The sequence below is a fragment of the Falco rusticolus genome, chromosome 10, assembly GCF_015220075.1.
Source record: "Falco rusticolus isolate bFalRus1 chromosome 10, bFalRus1.pri, whole genome shotgun sequence".
Taxonomy (NCBI): domain Eukaryota; kingdom Metazoa; phylum Chordata; class Aves; order Falconiformes; family Falconidae; genus Falco; species Falco rusticolus.
Window position 1 is genome coordinate 21,769,326 of NC_051196.1, and position 23,241 is coordinate 21,792,566.

Consider the following 23,241-nt stretch of genomic DNA (forward strand, 5'->3'; position numbering starts at 1 on the left):
GTCGTGTTCTTATAGGAACCTTAGCTCAGCGGGCACCAGCTCTCACTAGGGATTTGAAGTGCTTCCAAATACATATGTTTAACGATTATGAGAACACATCATAGGTTTGTGCTTCCACATCCCTGTATCTAAATAAAGTTTTTCCTCTGATCTTCAGAGAGCGAACCACCTTCCTCTTTGGTTTCTGGGATCATTGACTACAACATGCCCCTCACCTCTACTTATCTGAAGCAAATGAAGCTGCGGGTAATGAATTCACAGGAACAGGTGAGTGGCGCTCCGGGCACAGGGCAGTGTGAGGTGCATAGCAGGTTTCTGCCCGTGCTGAAGGGGTGAAGGGAGTAATGGGTGCTTGGCACATCGATTTTTGGAGGATGCTTTTGGAAATGGCCAGTTTGTCCCAGGCAGGCGGGGCTCTGACTGAGTACCGTGAGGGTTGGTGCATGGGAGCTGGGAGAGCAGTGCGCCTCTGGTCTTCTGGCTCAGAGAAAGCAAACATGCCTACTTCAGAGTTGTGTCAGTGGAGAGGAGCAGAGATGGAGTTGATGCAGTTAATGCTTATAACAGTCTGCTCCTTCTTTAGATGTACAATTCTTCCAAAAAATAGTCTTAAGAACAAATATGGCAAATAGGAATTTGTTTCTTTAACTCCTCCTAATTGCCTTGGAGCTTTAGCTGGTGGGGTCTGAAACCCAGACCTGTCTTCGGTTGCTCTGGTGCTCTGTTAAACTGACTGGCAACTTGAAGAAGTTCAAATGCAGCCACTCCACCGTCACATCAAAGTAGGAGAAGGCTCAGTTGTTTGGTGACAGTGCTACGCCACTGGATTTTGATTCAGGAATGGATGGGGCAGACTGCCACAGGATTATACCCAGGCTGTGCAATTTTCTGAAGTTCTGCAGCTGCAGAATTAGCTATGGGAACCTCTGTGCACCATGGAAACAGTCTATAAAAAGAAAGGTATGTTTTACTTGCTCCCCACAATCTGCACTGGAAGCCAGTGCTGGATTTTCTTTCCGGCACACTGAAACCTGAATCTGATCTTGTACATTACTGCCAGCTGCAAGAAGTGAAAGAGTTTGCATCATGCAGTGGTGGAAAACATTGCTGAGAGCTTGAACTGTGAAGTCGTGCCCAATGGGTATTTTCATCTAGTGGCACCACAAGGGGACATTGGTTAGAGCATCCATTGCCGGGGTGTAAAATGCCAGATGTGGGTTTGCTGTCAGGAGCTGGAGAGGTACCGAGCTCCTCTGTCACTTCAGCAGTGAAACCTTCTTGCTGGAGGACAAAATGGCACCTGACAGGAAGCACTTCTGTTTGTTGCAGCTTTTTTCCTTTGCGAATGTTGGACACTTGAGTGGGTTTAAGGTTTTGTTTGCAGTAGGTTATCTTGCAGCTTTTGAAATGTGAAAGGCTGCAATATGCGAGGTCCTGCGCTCGAGCTGGGTCGGGCAGTAGAACTATGGACAGCTCCGGGTGGCTAGGCTGGGCTAAACTGGGCTGAGCTGGGCAGGGCTGGGCTGGGCTGAGGTGGGCTGGGCTGGGGACGTGGAGTGGATGGATGCGTCACTTTGTGTCTTCTGATGGCTGCCGCAGGACCACTTTCGGATAAATAGGATTGAAAGCTGGCATATTCCAACCACCTTTGGCTTCTGCAAAGTGTTTGCTGGGTCTCGGTGCAGCTCCTAGCAGAGAGATATTGGGGTTGCAGACCCTGCTGTTGTCTGTACTGTTGGCTACCAACCTGTTCTTCACCAAGGTGAAGGGCTCAGTGGGCCATGAAGGCTGACTGTGCTTTTCAGCATTCTAGGCAGTTCTTTTAAGTTTGGTGTATACGAAAGGACCGTCTGAGAGGTTTGTTTAGTTACCGTTCATGCATTTTCTACCAATTCTTCTTGGCTCCAAAGCTCTGTGCAAGAGAAGTGCATTATGAAGCTTCATTAAACTACTGTACCCGGTTTATACAGGTAGAAAACATGCAGTTTGATCTTATTTCCATAATAAAAAAACACCCCAGAAGCTGGCAGGCTTTAGTACTGAATCTTGAGTTTTGAAGCATGCCTAGGTATGCTTGTTTTGACAACTTTGGTTGGTAATTTAGTGATTTGAGTTTATACCCTGAATTTTGGTGCAGCAGTTTGCACTGGAGCTATCACTAGATAGATGTAACATGAATAATCTTGAAGCTCACTAGGATTGGAATAGAAGCATATGTCATACAGGAACAAAAAAGGGACCAGCAGAGGCAACCAGCAGTTGTTGGTTTAGATCATAAATCAAACGGCTTGATGTTATTCTCTGCCTCTAAAGTTTTTCTTTTCCTGAGCTCTCATCAGTATGTTGCAGTGCAGCTTTCTAAGCTTTTCAAGCTGCAGCAGCCAAGGGAAAAACCTATTTGGAAGAAGTAGAATTTGCTGTTCAGTGTGTTGCTGAAACTGGTTTCTGAGAGCAAAATAACAAAAGATCAGTCTTATTGCTCAGACTTCTGACAGATTAAAGCTTTCCATCAGATCTGGAGGTAATGACAGTCTGGAGAGGATACAGGTGGTTGGACATGCTGGAGAAAATCCAGTGGGCTTGGGTGCCATCCGTGCTGAGATACGGGACGCTCCCCAGCTTCCCCTGGGGAAACAAGTGCCACGCTCCTAGGGCAGCTGTGGCTGTACTCGGAGCTGCTCACGCTGAAGTCTATGTGAAGAAAATGTGTGTAATACTATCAATACCAGGCTTCAGTTCCCTCTGCAAAGCATTCCCCTGCTGGTTTTTTCCTTCTTCATACTTTGCACTGGAAACATGACAGTACCATCCTTTTTGCCTGGAGGATCCTGGCAGTCTTTGTGGAACACAGGCTGTGAAACGTGGGCTGCTGCTCTCCCTCTCCCCAGGGAGGGAGCTTTAGGGTTAGGGAGTGCTTGCAGCTGTTGGGGTTCCAGGTGTTTACAAACTGCAAAGTCCTCTAAAGAGGATAGAAATAATTCTGACTTTGCTACAGATGCAAGGCAGGAAGAAAATACAACCTGCTTTTAAAGTTTGCACTACATAAACATGCCCTGCATGGGTTTTGTATATCAATATTTACAAAATTATATTCGTTGCTCTCTAGCACAGCTTTTCTGCCATGCCACCTTACTGCCTTGCACTCACTAACATTTGAGGCTGATAACAGAAATAAATTAAGCAACGCACTTGTGTTAGGCTAGGCTTTTGCCAAAAGCAATTATTTGTATGCAGCAGCACCAGGGAGGAACTTGCTTCACTTGGGGTAACAATGAATGAATTTATGCCAAAGTGGCCTTTTAACTTCATTATTCAGAGAAAAAAAAAGTGTACGTGTAACTGTAATTTATTAGTGCTGCTAAGCACATCAGTATTAAGGCAACAGTGTCTCCAGAAGGAAGCACAGCCAGAAGAACTTTAGAGAAAGCATTTTATCTCTGCTTAGGGACAAAAAGCAGTCAGAAGAGGAGCTCTTTACATAGTTGCTCACAAAATGAAGAGTTCCTGCAGAATATCCTTTGGTATATTTCTCAGAGTCAGTACATTTATTTTGGCATGATGGAAAACAACTGTGACCCATGTTGCTTAAATTGGGTTCACTAGAACATGCAGAAGCTTCTGGGGTGTGAGTCTTCCTTCATTCCCATTTTATATCAATTCTCACATGTGTGAGATAAATTGGGACCCTTACTCTTGCCACAGAGTGCTGAATTAGCCATGTTTCAGGGTATCTACTGAGGCATTAAAGCATCTCTGAACTTCTGACCTTCCCAATCTAGCAGCAAAAAGGAATGAAAAGAAGATATTTGATGTTTATCTATAATGATCCTTCCACCTTATTTTCAAACGCTAAATATTAGGATTTTTAAATGGTTGGTTCCTCGAGTTTATTGCAGTCATTTTCTGTCTTACTTAAACTCAGCTTTAGATTTATTTTTCATTCCACACTGTCGGGCATGATTTCCACTGGTGGCTGGTGGAATATAGAGATTCTAAGAGAACAAATCCTAGTACTGAAATGCCAGGCTCTCTCTGCTCTGGAGATGTTGCTGCTACCTTGGCAGATACAGTCCAGGGCCGAGTAACCAGATTTAAATGATACAGAAATGTTTTGAAAGGTTGCTTCAATGACTGCTGACAGAAGGTCATGCAATCAGTGAATAGCAGGAGCTGCTCTTGGATGAGAAATAACATGAGCATTTTTCTTGTTGCTATGGCTTTGCTACGCTGACTTGTAAGCGTTTGAGAGGGACAGAGCCTTGTCCTGCACTGCCACACACTCCATCCACCCAGTAATTTCCCAGTAAACCTGGAGTGTGTGATGGTGCACGGATGTGAAGCAGTTTACAAAACACAATTTCAGGCAATATTTTAACCCAAACACCACAGTAACCCTGGAAGGGGGGTATGCAGGCGTTCAGATCCCACGGATGTACAAGAAGTTGGCTTCATCTAGTGCTGGTGAGGATCAAGCATCCTCTGCAGGCTTTGGGAGCTCATGGAGCCTCATGACCAGAGGCTGCTTTGCAATGTTAAGTCCTCCTCCTTCCACTCTCCTTTCTCCCTGGTCCCCCTGTTACAGCGCTTGCTCACTTCAGTGTCCCAGAAGGCTCAGGTATTACCAGAACATCTTCCTCTGGCAGCTCGCTTGCTTCCTTCTGCTTCAGATCCATCTCCAGACTAATCCTGGGGGTGCAGAACTGGCACAGGGGAGGCAGCCAAGGCAGGGAGGGGAGCAAGCAGCTGCAGAAGAAGGCACACTAGGTTTTCATTTTCAGTCTGTAAGTTCACTGGTGAGAATTGCAAACGTCTCATTTCATGTAGTCCAGAGACCAGAAACAAATCTGGCAGAGCTGGCAGCTGCTGGGTGAGGTCTGGGACCTGGATTTAGCTGTTGGAGTGCTTAGCGAAGGGATCCCCAAGAAACGCTGTATGTGTTCATCAATGTGCAGAGAAGGCCGAAGCGTGCAGTCAGTATTTAGAAGGAAGTGGGATGATGCGTTTGCATCACATGAGAATGATAAGATACTTCCCAGTCCATTAAAGAGGGTGTTAAACATCTCCAGGAATAAATATCTCTAAATCAACTTGATAACTCCCATTCAAGAGGCTGTTCCTTGGCTTGTGAAGATCTTTGTTTCCTGCTGTTAATTTTTAACACACTTTGGGGCACTAGAGAAGTTCCCTAAATGCACCCTTACACACAGAAGAAAAGGCAATATTGGCCGTACACAGAGTGAGGCATCATGACCATAGCTGTTTGAAATAGATTTAATCAATACGATAAAGGCTTGCCGGTAGGTCTGCGCCAGCAAAGCCTGCTGGTGAGGTTGCTGGCAGAAGTGGGCTTTGCCTGGTAAACTTCAATCCTGCCCTAAATGACAGACTTTGTCCAGGCAAAGCCAAGGAGGCAGGTCCGGCTGTCATAACAGCGTTCTTTACTAGCAAAGATAGTTTAGCAAAACTTTCATCCTTGGCCTTAATGGCTCATGAGATGCAGGAGGTCAGATGATCAAACCATTTAGCCTGGCTTCAAACTCGTGTGAATGGATTGCTTTCAGTGAAGGTCAACTCATTTTTGTTATTGGAATTAACTCTGATGTTCCCAGCTAGTAAAAACTTAGGAGCTTTTCTTTCCTGTTACGTACATCTTTCAGTATTTTTCCCAGCATAGCTGCATTACAGGTGAGCTTTGTGTTTGTTCAATGCAGTGCTCAATGCAAGCAAACAATTTGAGACCCCAGCTTGGGCTGGCTGGGATAAATCCTGCCACTGCTGCTTTCATCTTCAAATGAGATGTGATGCCAAGGCCCTGACTCTGCAGTTTTGGGGGAAAATCACATTCTTTTCTGTAAGAAAGGAGGTGGCATTGCCCAGTTCCAGCGATTCTAGGCGCAATTCATCCTCCTGAGCTGCTCGGCTGTATTTAGTTGCTGCGTGTGACTGGTCTGGTTTGTTTTACTCACTGGTAGCTGTGCACCAGTGGAGAGAAGCTGATCTCTTTCCCACTCTCTGTTTGCTTCCCTGTGTTGTTGTGCAGCTTAACTAAGGTCCTGGGGAAGTGGCTGGGGGTTGTTTAGAAGTTTATCTCACCCTCGGGGGAGCTATGATTGTTGTGCTAGCAGCAGGCTGGGTCGCATCACACAGGAGCAGGACATGGCAGGCAGGTGCGAACCAGGCAGTAGCAGCCTGTGCTCGCAGTGCCTGGGAGGAAGGACGGGTCAGTGGCGCTTGGCTGGGATGTGTGGAGTCCCCTGAGCTGGTGACAGTGACTCCATGGAGCTCAGCCCTGCACAGACGCAGCCATTGGGTCCCGCACAGGCTGGGCCACGCAAAGCCCACGTGGGTTCCCCGCTTGCTTCACAACAAGGCTTTTCTGCACTGGGGTTGATCCATTGTGGGTAATTAGGGCTGATTGCCTTCCACTGTGCACAGTTACCCCCCAGTGCACTTTATCCAGCAGTGTGGTCCAAGTAGCCTACTAAAGCCGAGCTGCTTGAGCCTGTTTCTGGGAACCCTGAATGAGTAGGGCCAAACCCCACACTGTCTGTCTTTAATTCATTCCTTCCAAGTACCTCCCCTATTTGATGAGGAGAGATGCTGCCCATTCCCTGTGCAGCAACCAGCATCAAAGGCATCTGTTCCCAGTAGAACTGGAAACAAAGCTTTGGTTCAGGTCTCATAAAGTGGTGCTAGGAAACATTTCCAAGGGAAAAAGCAAAGACCTGAATCTCAGGGTGACAAAAGCATTTGACATCCATGGAACAGTCTCATGGGTCCAGTTCCATTTGCCCTGTACCTGTGGAAGGCTTTGCACAGTGAGGTTTTCTGCATCGTCTCCCAAGCTCAGGTGCTGACGTGCTATATGTTGACTTTGATCAAGTCACACAAATGGCTGTTTCTTAATTGCCTTCTCCCTTTAAAAAGGGGATAATACCTTAGAGAGACTTCTGAGGTCTCGCTCACTAATAAAGCTCTTCAAGAGCTTGGATGGCATCTACTTTGAGAGCGCGAACTATTATTAATGATTTCCGTTATTATAGAAGATGAAGCTGTGTGGTTCAGCTTTTTAACCTTGAATCGCGTACGTGCTTTTGTTTCCGCTGCTGTTAAACCTGCGCAGGCAGGCTTGCACCTTGCCTGGTTGCACAGGCTCCTAAGATCCACATCGTGAGCTGTGTGCCTGCAAAAGGAGTGCATGTATCTCTGAGGCGTCCATGTTACATGCAAAGGTGGATTCTGAAACTCATGGTATGGCTTGAGAATGGCCAAAAATGGGTTTAGTGGTGGTTCTGTTTATGTTGGCTTGATTCTGATTTGGGTGGCCAAGAGATAAGCTGTGAGGGTCATCTTCAATGTATAACGCAACACAGACTTTCTTGGTGGTGCTGTGGGTTCAGGCTTTGGCAAGAAATGTTAGGGGATATTTGACTGCAATTCACCCGTCGCTTCAGGTACCCATTCCCCGTACTCCAGAGGAAGGCAAATTCCATCCACAGAAAAAACTCCTTTCCTGCTCCTTTACTTGGCAGTGACTGGTGTAGCCATAAAGTACGGAGCTGTATTTCCATTCCATCTCTTGGCCTTGGCTCCTGGGAAAAAAAACCAACCACCTTTTATTCATCCATATGCCAGATGCTAACAACTGCTACTTTTACCAAAGGAGCGACTAAGATGAAATGGGAATGAATACAGCCCTCAGCCCACAACAAATCTGGTCTATAATAACCTTTCCCAAATCTTTACGCTCTGTTTTTTTCCTGACTCTGCTCTGGATGGCAGATCAGTTACAATACAGTGTTGATAAGAGCTGCGCATCCCCCTCGTGCCATGCGACTGGGGCTCTCCTTCGGCAGCTCTTCTGCAGCACTGTGCCTCTTGCCCGTCTTTCCTTCCTGGCTTTGCCTCTGCGAGATTATTTTTTTAATGCTTATTACCCCGTAGGGTTTGGTGGTCACAGAGGACCCGATGCAGGAGGGCCCATTTGTTATTTAACCTACTTTTCAGAGGCACAAGAACATCAAGTGACTCGCACAAGGTCGCCCATGAGTCAGTGACTCCTCTGGCATCGTGGCCAGATCCTGCTGTCCTGCAGTCCCCTGCTCTCACCACTAGATCACCGTGCTCACACTCATCACCACCACAACTATTCAATTAAGCTCCTACAGTGCCTTAAATGCCATTTATTCCTGGGTTTGACAGCAGTCCCGGTATTCTTGTGGAGCCTTGCCTTAGGAAATTACAACAGATGAGGTCAGGGCGCCGTCAGCGATGTCCTTGGAAGCGTCACTGCCTGGTACGTGGGCAGGCTGTGCGGTGCAGGGGCTGTTGCAGCCAGGGCACGGCTCTTCCTAGGACGTGTGGCTCTGGTGGCAGCCGACGGGACCCTGTCTGGGCCAGCACAGCCTGATGGGGAGCCCCTGGTTTTCTGCATGGGCAGATCTGTGTCTGCGTGAAGGGGTTTGCAGGGACCAGATTTAATGAACACGTTGTGAGGACAGAGGGAAGGAAGCAGCTTATAAATAATATATTTGATGTGTATATAATAACAGTAGTACTGGTTTATTGTGGTGTGCATTTTTTTTAACGTGGAATCTCGTAAGGCACTTACCCCTGTTCATGACAACTTGATAAATTATTATTACCAGTTCTATATCTAATTGCCAGTTATTTCCCCCTAGATAATTTAATCCAAAAAATACCCACTGGAAAGGAGCTTGGTGTGCTGTTTCCCAAAGCTTCCCTAGCTATTTCTGGAGGCAGCCCCTCTTCCGCCGGTGAGCTCCACTTCTGCCAGCCTCGTGACCCTGAGTGCTGGCACAAACAATTGCATTTCTGTTGGGCTCATGACCCCACTTGTAACGGCAGTGACCCCCCCTTGGGGTCAGGACCCCTCTCCTGCCCGGGGAAAAGCTCCTGCCCAGCAGCTATTGCTGAACTGCTGTTCCTCCCTTGCTCCCTGTGTGGACACGGCTGCTCGGCACTAAGTTTGCCCATGCGAAATTTAGGTTAATCCATTTCCAAAGTGGATTAACCTAACCCCCACAAAGGCACTTAGTATAAAATAAGTGTCCACATGGTGAGGCAGCACAGAATAGTGACTGTGCTTCAAACCTTGCACCCTGGCTGGTTTGTGTCCTCTGCGAGCTCTCCAAACAGAGGGGCAGGCTGCTCCCAGGGGGACGTGCTCTCCTAAATGGCTTTAAGCTGGTCTAGTTCGAAGCCAAAGGGAGCGCAAGGAGGAAACAAAGCCCAGCAATGGGAAGGGGTTAAAAGCCCGCTCCGCTGAGGTCCACGCAAGTCTCCGGTTCACCTTAAATGGTCAGGATTTTATTTTAGCTTCAGGGAGGAGCAGCAGCCATTGAGCTGGAAGGGAGCAGAGAAGGCCCTGCAGCTGGGGGCTCACAGCCCGCTGCCCTCCCGGCCGGCTGCTTCCTGCGGGAGGCCCCCCAGCCACTCTCACCCTTCAGCTTCTGGCTCCATGGATCAGCCCCGAAGAGATGGAAATGCAATACTGTGCGATACCCATTTTCACCTCCCACCTCTGGCCTCCTTGGATCTTCCTGAGCCACCCCTCCTCCCTTGCTTTCCCTAGCAGTGAAGTCGTTAACTCGGGAGTAGATAACATCATAATTGGACATCCGCACTAACAAGCCATAAACACCAACGTGGCAGTGGCAGTTCCCATCCTCGGCTCTGGCACCAGCCTACTGCAGGCTCCGCCGCTGAATCTGTTACACTTGGTTTATTTCATAAAAATTTCCTTCGTAACCATTAAACAGCGAGAGACATGAGATGGGCTGGGGAGGGGTGTGCCAAGGTGCTGGCACCCATCGAGGCCATGCTATCCACAGCTGGGCGGGCGGGAGGTCACCGCCCTGCTGCCCTCAGGGCCTTGTCTGGGAGCGGGTACCAGTCCTGGGGGATACCAGGACACCCCACACTGCCCGTCTGGAGCCGGGGTGCAGCATCCCCATCCCTCCCGGGGACCCGGTGGCATGGTGCCCTGAACGGGGCTGTGCTGGGGGCACAGCTGAGCGTGGTGGGCAGCTTTGCTGTCACGGAGCTGGCTTGAAGAGGGGCTGGTTTAACAGCAGCTGAGATCCAGTGTTCAGGCAGAGGCTGCGGCGCTGAGTGCTGCTGCTGCTGGCAGAGCGGGGTCCTCTTCTGCTCCCACGGTGCGAGAGGGAGAATCGTCTGAAACAAAAGGATTCAGCAGAGGCGGCAGCGCGGGGCCTGGGCCCTGCTGCACCCCCGGAGCGCAGGGGAAGGGGGGCTGCGGGGCAACCCCCCCCCCCGCACCCCGGGGACCTGCTGCCGGGCTCCCGCAACTTGCACCCCGCGGCACGGCCAAACCCCGGCGCTGCGCGGCCCGGCGCTCCCGGGGCCGGGCTGCAAGGGGTGTCCCCGGGCCGGGCTGCGGCTCACCGTGCCGTGCCGAGCCGAGCCGAGCCGGGCGTGTTGCAGCCCCCCGTGCCGTGCCCGGATGGGTGACAGCCCCCCCGGGTCGTGCCGAGCGGAGGATGCCCGAGCGGGTTGCGTCCCCCCCGGCCGTGCCGTACCGATCCGTTCCGTGCCGTACCGAGCCGTGCCTCCGGCCGTGCATTCTCGCGGCTCTCCAGCAGGCGCCCGGCCCTGGACATTGTCTCTTCCTCCGGGAGGAAGGGCCCTCCCCGGCCCTCCACAATGTGCTCTTCCAGGCGCGGCTCCCCGCGCCCCCCGCCGCGCCCGGCCCGGTGCGCCCGCCCCCCGCGGCCCCGCTCCCCTTCCCCCGCCGCCTCCGCCTGCGGCCGGGCCCCGCTCGCCCCCCTCCGCCTCCCCGGCCCCCCCCCCCCCGGGAGCCGGGAGTGACGCGCTCCGCAGCGCCGGCCCCTCTCCCCGGGCAGCAGCTGGTTGTCAGCCTCTCCGGAGCGCCGCCAGCCCGGGCCCCCTCCCTCCGTCCCTCCGTCCCTCCGCCCCGCGCTCCCAGCCGCGCCGCCGGGCTGGCGCAGGCCGGCAGGCCCCGGGCCCCGCTCCAGGTAGGCACCGGCCCCCCGGGCCCCCGGCCCCCGGCGGCGGCCCCGGGCGGGGGATGTGGGGGGTGGTGGGATGCGCGGGGGCTCCACGCGGTGCTGCGGGGAGGAGGAGGAGGAGGAAGGGGGGGGCAGTGGCGGGCGGGGCGGGGCGGGGCGGGGGGGCGGCCGCGGGGCCCGGCCCCAACTCCGGGGGGAGCGGCCGTGCCGCCCCGCTGCCCCGGGAAGTTGCGGGGCGGCCGCGGGGCTGGCGGCGGCGGCGGGGGGCGGCTGGCGCGTCCTTCCCCGCGCCCGGCGCGGCTCCCCCTTCCCCGGAAGAGCACAAAAGCGCCGAAGAAAGTGGGAGGAGGCGGCGGCGGGAGCGCTCCGGCCCCATCAATTCCCGGGCACCGGCCCCGCGCCGCCATCGCCGCGCCGCCCGCCCCGGCCCCGGCCCCGGGCGGGGATTGTGCTGGAAATAGCCGCCTCCCTGGAGGTAAAGCCCTACTTACGTGTCAATCCCCGCCGCACGCTGAGCCCCGTGCGCAGCCCCGGGCAGGGCTCCATCGCGGCCGTATTTATTTACCTGCCGGCGGAGGGGCGCGGGGGGCGGGACGGGGACCCGGGGACGTTCGCCCGGTTGCCAGCGCCTGGCAGCTGCGGGGAGACACGCGTGGGAGCCACGTTCCCTCCGGGGGGAAACGGCGGGTCCCGCGGCCGCCGGGGGCGGGGGGACCCCCGGCTGCTCCGCTCAGCCCGCGGTGCTGCACCCTCCCCCAAAAGCCGGGCACTCCGGGCCGGCGCCCCCCGGCCCCCGCGTCCCAGTGCTGGTGGCGGGGCAGAGCGCCTCTTCGCACCGCGCGGCACCGTCCCCGCCTCGCCTGCAGCCGCCTGCCCGGCCGGGAGCAAGTTCAGGTGCTGGGGGGGCGGCGGGGGGGGTACGGCCGGGCGAGCCGGGGCCGGGGCCAGGGCCGGACCACCCCAGTGCCCCCTCCCCGGGCCGGCGGCCCCGCGTTCAGCACCTCCGAGCTGAACAGCAGGAGCGCGGGCAGCGCTGCGGGCAGGGGCTGCGGGGCCGCCTCCCGCACCCGCCCGGCACCGCTTCGGGAGCGCTCCGGGGAGCTTCCCAGAAGGAGAGCCCTTAGGGAAGGGGAGGAGGTGATGATCTTCCCTTTCTCTTCCATTTGCCGTTCGCCTTTGAAATGAACTCTTTTGCCCGTTTTGGGGGAACTAGCAAAATACACGTTTTTGCCACGTCCCGTAGAAATCAACAGAAATTGCAGTAAATAAGGATGTAAGTGACCTGACAAAGAGCGCTGGGGATGTTCTGTTTGGTGTGTGAATTGCACACACGAGTAGGCAGCACAGTCACAGCCTGCTGCCACCACAGCCAGTGTACACCCTTGTGCTTTAAGGCTTCTTGGGCTCTTTGAAGCAATGACCACCACAGTATTTGTGGCTGCAGTATCAATCTTTGACCTGGAGTGTTTTATCTTCCATTAGTAAGCCTTCCTCTGCGCTGAACTGGTTAAGTTAGGGTCAAATCTGGTTCAATACCTTCTTGGCATGCTCAGAGGGCTGGGTTTAAACAGTGGCTGAGACGGAGATGAGGCTGCCTTCCTGAGAGCTCGTCCCCAAGTGCCGCTGCTGCGGGTCACGGCGGGAGGTGCTCTGCCCTGGCCAGGTTTGGCAGGGCTGGGGGCTGCCTGTGCCGGGCAGGTTGCGGCTGGCACGGTGGTGGAGCGGCTCCGGGGGCTGGCAGTCAAGCGTTGCCTTTTGTTGACTCTAAAAACACGGCTGCTTCTGGTGGGAAACTGAGTGTGGCTGTGTGCTGGGGAGATTGCGCGGCACACAGCCTCGGTTCCTGCTCCGCGGAAGGAAATCCCATCGGGATAGTAGGCTGTGGCGTGAAAGGACGCGTTTTAAAATAAAAGGACTCAAAGAGAGAAAAATAAACCATCCTGAGACTTGGAGCCTGGAATATTAAGCGTGAGGCACAGCATGTAAATGACTGGAGAGAGACTTGCAAGGCAGTCCCCAAGAAACTGAGCCTGGCTGTAAAATAAGCAGGTTACTGATAGCCTTGCATATATTTACGAGGTACGGTTATAAGAGTAGCTTCCCCCGCTGCCCTGTTCCAGCCCGCGCTATGGGAGGTTGTTCTCCAGGAAGGAGAGTCACTGGTGGAGAAACCTTGTCTAGCAATTAAAGCCTTGCAGCCTGGAGGTCTTGACTGTGTTCCTAGATCTGCCAGTGACTTGCTGTGTTCTTGGAGCAGCCAGAGCGGCTGTCAGTACCCGGGGTTTCCAGCTCTATAATAGGAAGAATACTTTTTCTAACTCGGAGGGAAGTTGAGAGGCTCAGCGGACGCGTGCACACGCGGTGCTCGAAGATTGGTGAATGGAAAGTGGGACAGAAACGCGGAGCGTGAGTCCTGCACATGTGAGTGTCTGCCTTTGCCGGTTAGAAAGTACTGGCTGCGAGTGTCTGCAGAGCAGCTGTGAATGTTGGACTGTAGATAAGGAGAGGAGCAAGGATGTTGTTTTCCAAACCCTGCGCGGTGCTGGGAGCCATGCTCCGATGTTTGGGTGTGGCCTGTGAATGCACCAGCAGGATCCGACTTCCCCTTGCAGAAGAGGAGCTGCACGCACGTTGCCTGACCCTTGATCGCTCAATCCCTTGAACAAAGCGATGGGACTTTACTGCGGGGTGAGGAGATCTCTCCGGAGAGCTGGGAAAGGCAGGAAGGAGCAGGGTGGCAGCAGTGGTGCTGGGGTTTGGGGTTCAGCTCTGGGCTGGCTGGTTGGGGCAGCCACTGTCACTTCCATCTGTCCCATCAGTGGCATGGAACTGGGGAAAAGGTGGCCGGTCCTGAGACAGGCGCTGGTAATGGATTGCGCTCTGTTTTCTAATGAAAGTTTCATTTGAAGTTTGTTTACAGGAAAGAAGAAATTAGCAGAGAGAATTCTCCTGAGAACCCAGAGAGGAAAAAGAATGAGCTGCCTGACTTGCAAGCCAAAAGAGCGTGGAAGGGTAGATTAGATTTACCGTATTGCTCCGAGTCGTAGCTGTTGCTACTGTTGAGAAACGCTTCCTTGTTTGGCTGGATGGTGGAGCCAGCTTCAATGCTCAGCCTTCAGCCAGGTTATTGGCGTCTGGGGTAAACTCAGAGCTGCCCACCCAGCCAGAAAGTTTGATCCTGCTCTGGTGTCCTATGTTTTGATGCTGGGACATGTGCTGTGCTGCTCTCCCTCCACTCCAGCCACCTGAAATGGAGCTGCTCCTGGGCCGTGCCTGGGCAGCCGGTGCTCTGGGCATTGCTGCCAGGGCCTCCTGTCCTTGGGATTATTCCCGACGTGAGGGTGGCAGTGCCAGCAGTTGCCACTGGCACTAACATGCAGCAGTCAGGGAGGTCACAACGCTCAGCCTTTGGTCTCGGAGGGTTGTCCTGAGGAGGGAGCTTGCTGGTGACCTCTGGTGTCCCAGTGAGCAGCAAGGGATGCAGCTGAGGGGCAGTGGAGGATGCCAGAGCCACAGTGATGGGGATGACCAGAGCCGCGCTCAAGGTCAAGGCCTTTCTCTTGCTTTAGGGAAGAGGCACAAAGGTGTGAGGAGCTCCTGGGGCATCAGACGCTCTCTCAGCAATTGTCGCTGCCAGCTCTGGCTGTTCTCCGCTGCAGTTCACCTGCTGCCACCTGCATGGTTGGCTTTGCATTCCCTTGGGGTGGGCTGTGCTGTGGGAGCTGTGCGCTGCCGGGAAGTTGTCCTGTTGGTGTTTTGGCCAAGGGTGTTAGTGCTGGAAAGCAGAAAACTGGCTGGAAAGCAAGGGGTGACACTGGAGACGGAATAGGGCTGCCTGGCAGGGTCCCACAGCAGCAACCTCCTCTTTCTGCTGGTGGCTGGATCCTGGACAGGTGAACGTGCGACGGCCTTGTTTGACTTGAGTCATTTATAGCTTATCAGTTTCTGGTTTGATAGTCAGAGTATTTCTAATAATAGGCAAATGCTGCTGCACCTCGAGAGAATTGTATGCATTTATGAAGCACTTTACATAGCATGTGCATGCGAGGCATCCTTCATGTCACTGCTTTTCCACCATGCGTGAGTACATGGAGGGCATGATGCCTTCCAGGTTGTGGTTTGCGTGCTGAGGCTGGGTGTTCGCTGCAGCTGAGCCCCGCAGATCCCATGCCTGAGCCAGATGCTTTCCGAAAACATCGTGGGTTGTTCCCAGGGTTCCTCCTCCTCACTGGACAGGTGAGAGACTGTCAGCAGCAAGGACCTTGGCATTTGTGTTTGTCTCTTAAGCTCTGACAGTAATCTTGAGTAAGCCTTGTGAAGAAGGCCAGATATTAGGGTGGCTGCCTCCCTGCAAATGCTTACAATAAAGAGACTATTTATAGTTTGTAACAGGGAGACCTTTGCAGTTCTGTTCCTGTGTGTACAAGATGGAGTTTCTGGAGAGGCAGGATTGCTTTGTGGCTGGCATAGCAGCAGTGCTGTGCTGAGCCGAGCTGGGGGACGCCATGCCTCCCCCCTGCCTCCCACCTCTCCAGCTCTGCTTGACTTGGGCATGGGGGGGTGGTGCTGCGTGAGGGCACCTGGCTGGCAGTGTCGGGGGCCTGGGGGTCAGGGCATCCCCGTTCTGTTGGCAGGGTGGCAGGCATGCTGAGCCCTGTCCTTCTGTTGGTGCGTGCGGGGTTTCACAAGCTGTAAATTCCAGGAAACTCCCCGGGAGGCACATCGAGGGAGTGGGCTGGGGGCGGGCACAAGCCCTGAGCCAGCAGATGTGTCTGTAGGGACGAGGAGATGGGAGGAAAAGCACAAACCTGTCTTTAAAGACATTTGTTTGTTCACAATAAAAACTGTCAGCCAGCAGCGGCCAGACAGGGTAGTTTTTATGAGGCGCAGGCATAGGTTGGAGGGGCGCTTGCCAATTGCTTCTTACACGGAAAGGGAGCGGGGATTGTATTTTATCCCAGGACCAAGGGAGGAAAAAAAAAATCAGAGCAGAGAGTTTACAAGCCTTTGAAATGTTTCAATCAAAGGAAGGCACAGTTGAAAGCAGTTCTGGAAACATTTTTGGTGTTCCCCTGCACCCCAGGGCTCTGGACGCGGTCTCTGCCCGTTGCTTTGGGAGGGGAGCGGGGAGAGGAAGGCAGATAAAGGGATCACCAGCAGGACCGTGTTCATATGGGAACACGTATCTGCTTCCTCCCAAGCTGCATGTTCGGAGAGTTCAGCCCAGGGAGGTCCCGCAGCCCCTCCTCTCATTGAGGATCTCAGTGCTGCCTTTATGATGATGGTTTTGAAATCCTGTGGCTGACCTTTCCGGCGCTGGAAGCAATCCAAGGGCTGTGTCTTGAAGTACTGTAAAGGTTAGCGAGAAGGGAGAGAGAGGGAGAGAGAAAATGTCCTTTCAGCTGCAGGAGTGGGAGAGAGGAATGTCATCTATGCCGTCAGGGAGCAGGCGGCTGGCCGGGCTCCCCAGCGTGAGCTAGGGTGTCCTTGTCTCGCTGGGGACCTCACTCCCCCAGCCGCTTCCCAAGGTGTGTGTTGTCATTTTTGATAAGGGTGCAGAGGTGATATCCCTTCGGAGAGCGCTGGAGGAGCAGTCCCTCGGGGCTGCGCTGCAGGAGCCTGCTCTGCAGCCTCTGGCAGTGCAGGTCTGTGGGGACCGTGCCGCTATCCAGACCTGCCCCACCGGCCACTCCCTGCCGGTGCCGGGGTCCTCCGGTGATTCCGGTTGCAGCAGATGATGTGATCTCAAAAAAAATAAGTCCGAGATGTTTTATGGAGCTGTTTCAATGGAGTTGCACCCGTCCTCCACTCCCACACGCCGCTGCCTCGCCAGAAACACTCTGGGGTGGATGGAGATTAAAGGGTAAACTCCAGGACTCAGCCATCCGCTCCTACAGGATGCGAGCTCTTTCTAATTGTCCTCAATTAGAGACAGTGCCATTGCTCAGGCACGTCTTCAGGCAGGAAGCAGAGCCCCGTCCTAGCCCGGTGGAGGCAAAGGGAAGGGCTGCTTGCCTGGCCTTGGGGAGCGCCGAGGGGCCAGCGGGTGTTCTCCGTTCTCTGGGCCGAGCTGCTGACTGAATTGTTTTTAGGAAGGAGTTCGGTGAGGAGGTGTTAAAGGCAGAGAAAGGAGGCAAGAAAAGAGCTCAGCCAATTAACTCTTTCCTGCTTGCCTCCAGGATGAGACATCGGTGAGCAGCGAGGACTTTGATATGAATGACTCCACATGGATCTCAGCTGACCAGCACCTGAACTCCAGCCTGAGCCCCAGCCAGGACGAGAGCATGCGCAGCCCGCAGAACCTGCACGGCCACGAGGATGGTGAGTGCCCCAGCAGGCAGGAAGTGCTCTGCGCCTTTGCCACAGGATGTTTTTGTGACTTATTAAACATTAACCAGTCCTTTCTGATCAGGTGTCCCACCTGTAGGATGGATTTCATGTCAGCACAGGCTTTGAAGCAGCGCTGACTCCTAGTCCTTCCTATTTAGCCTCTGGGCTCCTGCTCAGCCAGGGCCCTCTCCAACCCGGCGCTGATGGTCCCTTGTGCGGACCCTGGCTCCCAGCTTCTCCAGAAAGAGGTCACCAAATCCTCTCCTAAGGCATCAGGTTGTAGTTCCCGGGGTGAGACAAGGAGAGCCCCATTAGTCCTGAGCCGTGTGCTGCGTGCTGCCCCACTGCAGGAAGGATGCCAGGGCTTCGCAGTACGGGTCACAGCTTTTCATGCTTGGAAAGTTGCGCCTTAGGCAGCGTCTTGGGTCCCCCAGGCAAGGAATCTGTAATCTGCACTATCTGAGTGCAGGGTGGATGTGAGTGTCTCCTCAGTCGGGGCAGGAGGTTGGAAGAGGCTGAAGGTGGCATACATGGGTTGGCTGGGAGGAAGTGTTTGGTGAAGAGAGGTGGTGTGTTACTTCTGTGAAACATGCTAGTTTAAAATAAAAGAGCAAGTAAATAAGTGGTAGAAGTACAAGTTCGGGTCAGAGTTCATCTCCGTGATGCTTGGAAGGATTCGGTGGTTGGACTGTTACTGGCTTTTGCTCAGGAGGTTGAAACCCTCATTGTCCCCAGCCCGGCTGCTGCTAGGAGAGCGGGAAGGGAGTGGAGGAGTTGAGGGACAACCCAGGCTGGGTTGGTGCTGCTTTAAGAAAGGGGACTAGAAAACCACCCCAGAGGAAAGAAAGGGCTTTTGTGCTGGCATGTCTCCTTGGGGTGGCTTTTAGCTGCTTGTGTGGCCAGTGGCAGGAATGGTTGGGACGGCAGGGACAGCAGGGACACGGCTGTCTTCAGTCCGAACACGTTGTGGCACTTCAGTTTCTGTTGCAAACCTACCGTTTTGGGAAATGGCTGGTTTTAGCTAACTAGCACCGACCCTGGAGTCAGGCAGCCTTGATGAGGATGTGAAACCTGCCTGTGCTGCACCATGTCCCTGTCTGACGGGACGGGCAGTGGCACTTCTCCTTGTACAGGGCCCTGCAGTGGGGCTGTGCCAAGGCTGGCTGTGCCCAGGCCCCTCAGGGCCCTCCCGTGGGGCAGGAGGAAGGTGTTTCGGTGGTAACACAGGTGGTCTCAGCAGAAGCGTTCGGCTCTTCAGGACCTGGCTGCAGCCTCCACCCTGAGCCAGCGTTGCCTCTCATACTTGTGGCCTGGCCAGGTCTCTCTGCAGCCTCTGAACTCTGCCATTCTCCCATTAGGAAATTCCGGGCTTGTGGGTTATGCCTGTGAATTCCCAGGTCTCATTTGTAATCTAGAATGACATGGTTTTGATCCCTTTGCTGAATAATATTATTCAACAGGACAGTAATTTAGTAAGAACTCGCATATTTAGGCAAATCAAGATGTTCTCACTAAAGCTGAATCCTCTCACTCTCTCTCTCTGCCCTCTTAGGAAATGCCTCCAATTTTTCATGCCCTGTGGTTTTTCTTCAGAAGCAGGTGTCCTCTTTGGGGCCCTTCTTGGCTCTTTAATTTCTTTCGTAAGGTTCAGTGGTGAGCAATAAAGCACAAATAGTCCCTTCCCTTTTGTCAGGAATGCAGGTGTTCCAGGCTGTCCCCGGGGTCAGCAGAAGGCTAAACCAGGTAGACTTTGGCAGGTCAGAAGTGATGGAGTCACAGAACAAGCAAGCCAAGCCCAGGGTTATGAAGGAGACCCATCAAGAAGCAGCCAGGGACTGGGATTTCCATCAGGCCGTCATAATTCAGGGAGTATTTTATGGGACTGAAAAGAGGTTTTTGTCACTGTGGTGAATGTCTGTGTCCTGTACCGGAGCTCTGAAATACAGGCTGATGCTGCTGGGGTGAAGGGCATTGTGTCAGTCCCTCTGCCAAACCAGCGCTCCCACCCAGGGCTGAAGCACACACGAGGCTGTGAAGGGAAGAAGGATGATGGAGAGGCCCAGGCAACCCGGGAGGGAAGCGTGCAGTTAGAGGAGCACAGAGCAGAGATGGAACACATCGCAAGAGGAAAGGCAAATCACTGGCATGGGGAAGGGAATGTGTGTGGATCAAAGTGTCAAGCACGCTTCAGTTTCCTCTTCTCTTGACCCATGAAAGCTTTTTTTTTTTTTTTTTTTTGGAAGCAAAAGTATTTTACACTTTTACATTTACACAAAATGGGTTTGCACTGGCTTGCTAAGGCCGTACACCTTCAAGGCTTTCCCAGGGAAATCATGTAAATGTGAGTCACCAGCCTGCGTGAGCTGTGTGCTCCTTGGAGCCCAGCTGGCCAAGGTGCCCGCATAGAGTGCCCACATGGGGTGTCTCAAGGGCTCTGGTCAAACTACTCCATGCCAAACCTGGATGTTTATCCACGTCTCCTGTGCTCAGCTGTCTAGTGTGCCCTGCAGCAAGCCCGCAAAGCCCCAGCCTTCTTCCACTGCAGAGTCCCAGCCTTCTTCCACCAACTGTGGGACATGTGGCCAGTGCCACAGCATGTCCTGCGCCTCCCCTGCAGCTAGGCCAGGCTCACCTCTGAGTGTCCCAGCACTGCAGAGGGGTCTGGATGTGCACCACTGCCTTCGGTTGGGAGCTTGTTCAGGACTCAGTACTCTCCTCCTGTGGGAAATCCTTTTGGGTTACTAAATTGCTCCCACCTGCTGCCGTCCAATGGGCAGGATGCTTGGAGTGTGTCTTCTGTGAAAGGCGTCCTAAAGTATAAAGTTTTAATGAAGAGTTGCCTAGTAGGAGAGCAGTATCGTCTGACATGCTTGTTAAAAAACAGTCTTGTTTAAAAAGTACCGAAGCATCAGCTCCAGGTCTTTCAGAGGCCTGGGAGGAGCAAGTGCTCTCCTATGGCATATGAGCAGAGTGGTATGAAATCCAGAGAGGCAGGAGAGCAGGGAACTGTTGTCCCATGCTTTGATACACAGGTATCTGCTGAATCTCCAGAGAGCTAAAAAGCAGCTAGGACGAAAGCCAACACCTTCTTTTGTCTCCATGCCCAGAAACCTTGGCCCAGTATAGCCATGCTGCAACCAGCGTCAGCCCTTGGAACAGCAGGGAGAACAAATTAGACCTAATGACTTTGGTGGGTAAGGGACAGAGAAGGCATCATCGGGAGAGCATCAGCAGCAGAGCCGGGGTTCCTGCTGCGTTGGCAGGCGCACGGCAGGATGCAGGACACACTGGCCAGCTCTGAGGAGCAATGCTGACACGCACACACTCGCTCCTTCCATTTTCCTTTGTTACTCATCCTGCAGGCCCCAGCACGGAAAACGTGAAGCTCCCTGCAACATCCCTTCCCTGTCGGATGTTGCTCACAGCATACGTGCCCGCAGGAAGCCAGCGGCTACCCAAAGCGACAGCAGGATCAACACGAACTCTTTGCTGCTGAAGCGGAGCTATTGTGCAGGACATCCTGGAGGGACATGTTTGTGGGAACCAGCATGCGTTCAGAGCAAAGTGACCCTGAATGCTGTGCCATCTTGCTGTCCCCTGTGCCTGTCACCATCCCTGAAGGCGTCCTGTGCCCACTCCCAGCTGAGCGCAGATCCCGGCTCCTGGCCCTGTCTTGCTGCAGCAGTTTCAGCTGGAGTCTGTCCATCTTCAAAGCCTGTCTGCATCCACAGGCGAGTGCAGCACCATGAAACCTCCCAGTTTGGTCTGGCACATGGGTCTGAGCCAGGTATCCCACCACAGGGATGTTGTGACCTGCTGGTGAGTGCAGTGCTCTTGAAAAGGAAGCAGGACACAGACCCCCAATACCCCAGTGTATGTGACATGGCATGATCCCTTTCCAGTTGAGGTCCCTGCATGCAGTCCTTACTTGACTGGCAGTGTCCCACGGAGCCTGTCCTGCCTGGAGCAGCAGTGGCTAATCCAGACCTTGGGGAAAGGGGAGCAAGGACTTTCTTAACCTACTTAACTGTGAAGACACACGCTTCTTGGGGGCATCCCTCAAGGCAGCTGGGTGGGAAGGCTCCGAGTTGTTGGGGACATCCCTCAGGAGTGCTCCAAGGAGGGACCTCAAGGACATGCAGGCAGGCGTTATTTCGGGTTGTTATCCTGGGAGCAGGTAGGGCACATTACTACTCTGGACACCCTGCCCTGAGGCCAGCAGGGCCAGCACCGAGCTGTCCCCAGCGCAGTAGTGTCTTCTCCTGGTATGGCATGCGTCCCACAGCTCCAGGTCACACTGCTGTTATTTGGCAAGGTGCCCATGACATGCTGCGTATCACCAGGTTCCCTGAGCCACCAACCTAGCAGAGCACTTTCTGGGGAGGGGAGCAGCCCTCTTGCCGAGTGCAGACCAGAAGCCAGGCCCGTGCCTGCACAGCGAGCTCGGCTCCTGCCTGCAGGACCCCACACACCAGCCTCGTGCCAGTCTTCATCCCCAGGGCAGCCGTGATGCCCTGCTCCACACCTGCACCTCCCCGCCAGCTGGAAACCCGGCAGGGCGATGGAGCTCTCCTCGCTTTGCCATAGCAGGGTCACTTACTGCAGGCGGCATCAGGTGTCACATGGCTCCCAGTTCCCCTCTGCCACTGGGGCTTTCCTTGGCTGGCCCAGTCCCTGTTCCAGGTGAACACAAACGCACCTTTGCCACCACAGAGAAAGCCCAGCAGACACACACAGCCGCCTGACAGCTGGCCATTGTGGGAGGTGGTCTGTGAGCCCCGAGGTCCTTGCTCTTCCCAGGATGAAAAATCCTCACTATTTTCAGGGCTTCTTGCACCCATGTTGGATTTCACCCTCCCAGAAGCCCTAGCTGAGAGCCTAAACAAGATTAGGACCAGCATCTAGGCCTTACAACAGCTAGACATGACCTTATCTTATTTTTCTTGTATATATATTTCCTCTCTCCCTGGGTGTCCCCATGCCATGCTGTCTCCACAGCATAAGTCAGCAAGCGTGTCCCTGCCTTGCCTGGGCAGTCTGGGCTGGTGGCTCCGTTCCCGGTCACCTCTTCCATGTCAGCTCAGCTCATCCCAAGCAAAGGCCCTCAGCAGTGACAAACACCCTCCTTTCAGTGTCTTTTGAAGAGCTGTCCTTTCCTGCTGCAAGGCTGAGAAGTGCAGCATGAAGGCTGTGGGTCCACGGTGGCTCCACCAGGCTCTGCACTGAACTTGGCTCGGGGCTCCTTCCCAGCTGGTGTGGGTTCCGCCAAGCTGGTTGGCTTGTCCTGCTGGTGCACAGAGCGGAGTTTTGGGGGGCTTTTCCTTGGTCTGGAGTAGAGAGGATCACCACACTGCTGGGCAGCCAGCACCACCTGTGCCCCTACCTTCCTCCCCAAACTGAGCCCTCCCAGCCGAAGGTCTGAGTGGGGACTGTGGGGTGAGCCCTGCGCTGTGTCCTGGAAGGGGTGCCGAGGCCAGTGGTTCGGGGATGGTCCCCTGCTCTGTCCTGCCCAAAGGACTGTGTGTGAGCAGCAGGGTCTCTCTGGCAGCAGTTTGCACTGGAGTCACCAGCTTGACGTGAGTCCTGCCCAAAGCCACCAAACCCGTTTGTTTGGCATGGGGAGAGGCAGTGCCCAGGCAGCCCAGGGCTGCGCCGTGTCCCCTCCCTGCAGCAGGATCCGGGTGGCTGCCAGCAGCAGTGGCACAAGGAGAGGCTTGGTCTGCACCATCTCCTTCCCCGCCACGGCCGAGGGCTGACTTCTGGCTCAAGCACCCCACAAGCAGCAAGGCGGCCAGAGGAGCAGCGGTGGGAGGAACAGGGGTTGGGAGGAGAAGGGAAAACTGAGCAGCAGAGTGTTTGTGGCAAGGCTGCTTTCTGCAGCAGGAGCTGCCAAGCTTCT

At 54.2% G+C, this 23,241-nt stretch overlaps 1 protein-coding gene and 1 long non-coding RNA gene across 6 annotated transcripts in view; one reads left to right on the forward strand and one right to left on the reverse strand.

The window, feature by feature from the left end:
- The window catches only part of NOL4L (nucleolar protein 4 like), a 63,798-nt gene that overhangs the window by 26,028 nt on the left and 14,529 nt on the right, over positions 1–23,241 (forward strand). The window contains exons 4-5 of one of the 4 annotated variants that reach the window (XM_037402650.1): positions 158–267; positions 17,192–17,333. In XM_037402650.1, coding sequence (XP_037258547.1) covers positions 158–267; positions 17,192–17,333 — 252 coding nt within the window. Of the gene's footprint in view, positions 1–157; positions 268–10,857; positions 11,019–11,213; positions 11,488–12,308; positions 13,701–17,191; positions 17,334–23,241 lie in introns of those variants that run through there. The other 3 variants (XM_037402652.1, XM_037402653.1, XM_037402651.1) reach the window with 3 other exon arrangements.
- Positions 9,270–10,759, reverse strand: LOC119154755. Of its 2 annotated transcripts, none has more exons than XR_005106527.1 (2): positions 10,563–10,759; positions 9,270–10,197 (listed from the first exon to the last, which is right to left on the reverse strand). It is a non-coding gene; the product is annotated as an uncharacterized LOC119154755 (long non-coding RNA). The 2 variants fall into 2 exon arrangements; XR_005106528.1 differs by having other exon boundaries at positions 10,583–10,757.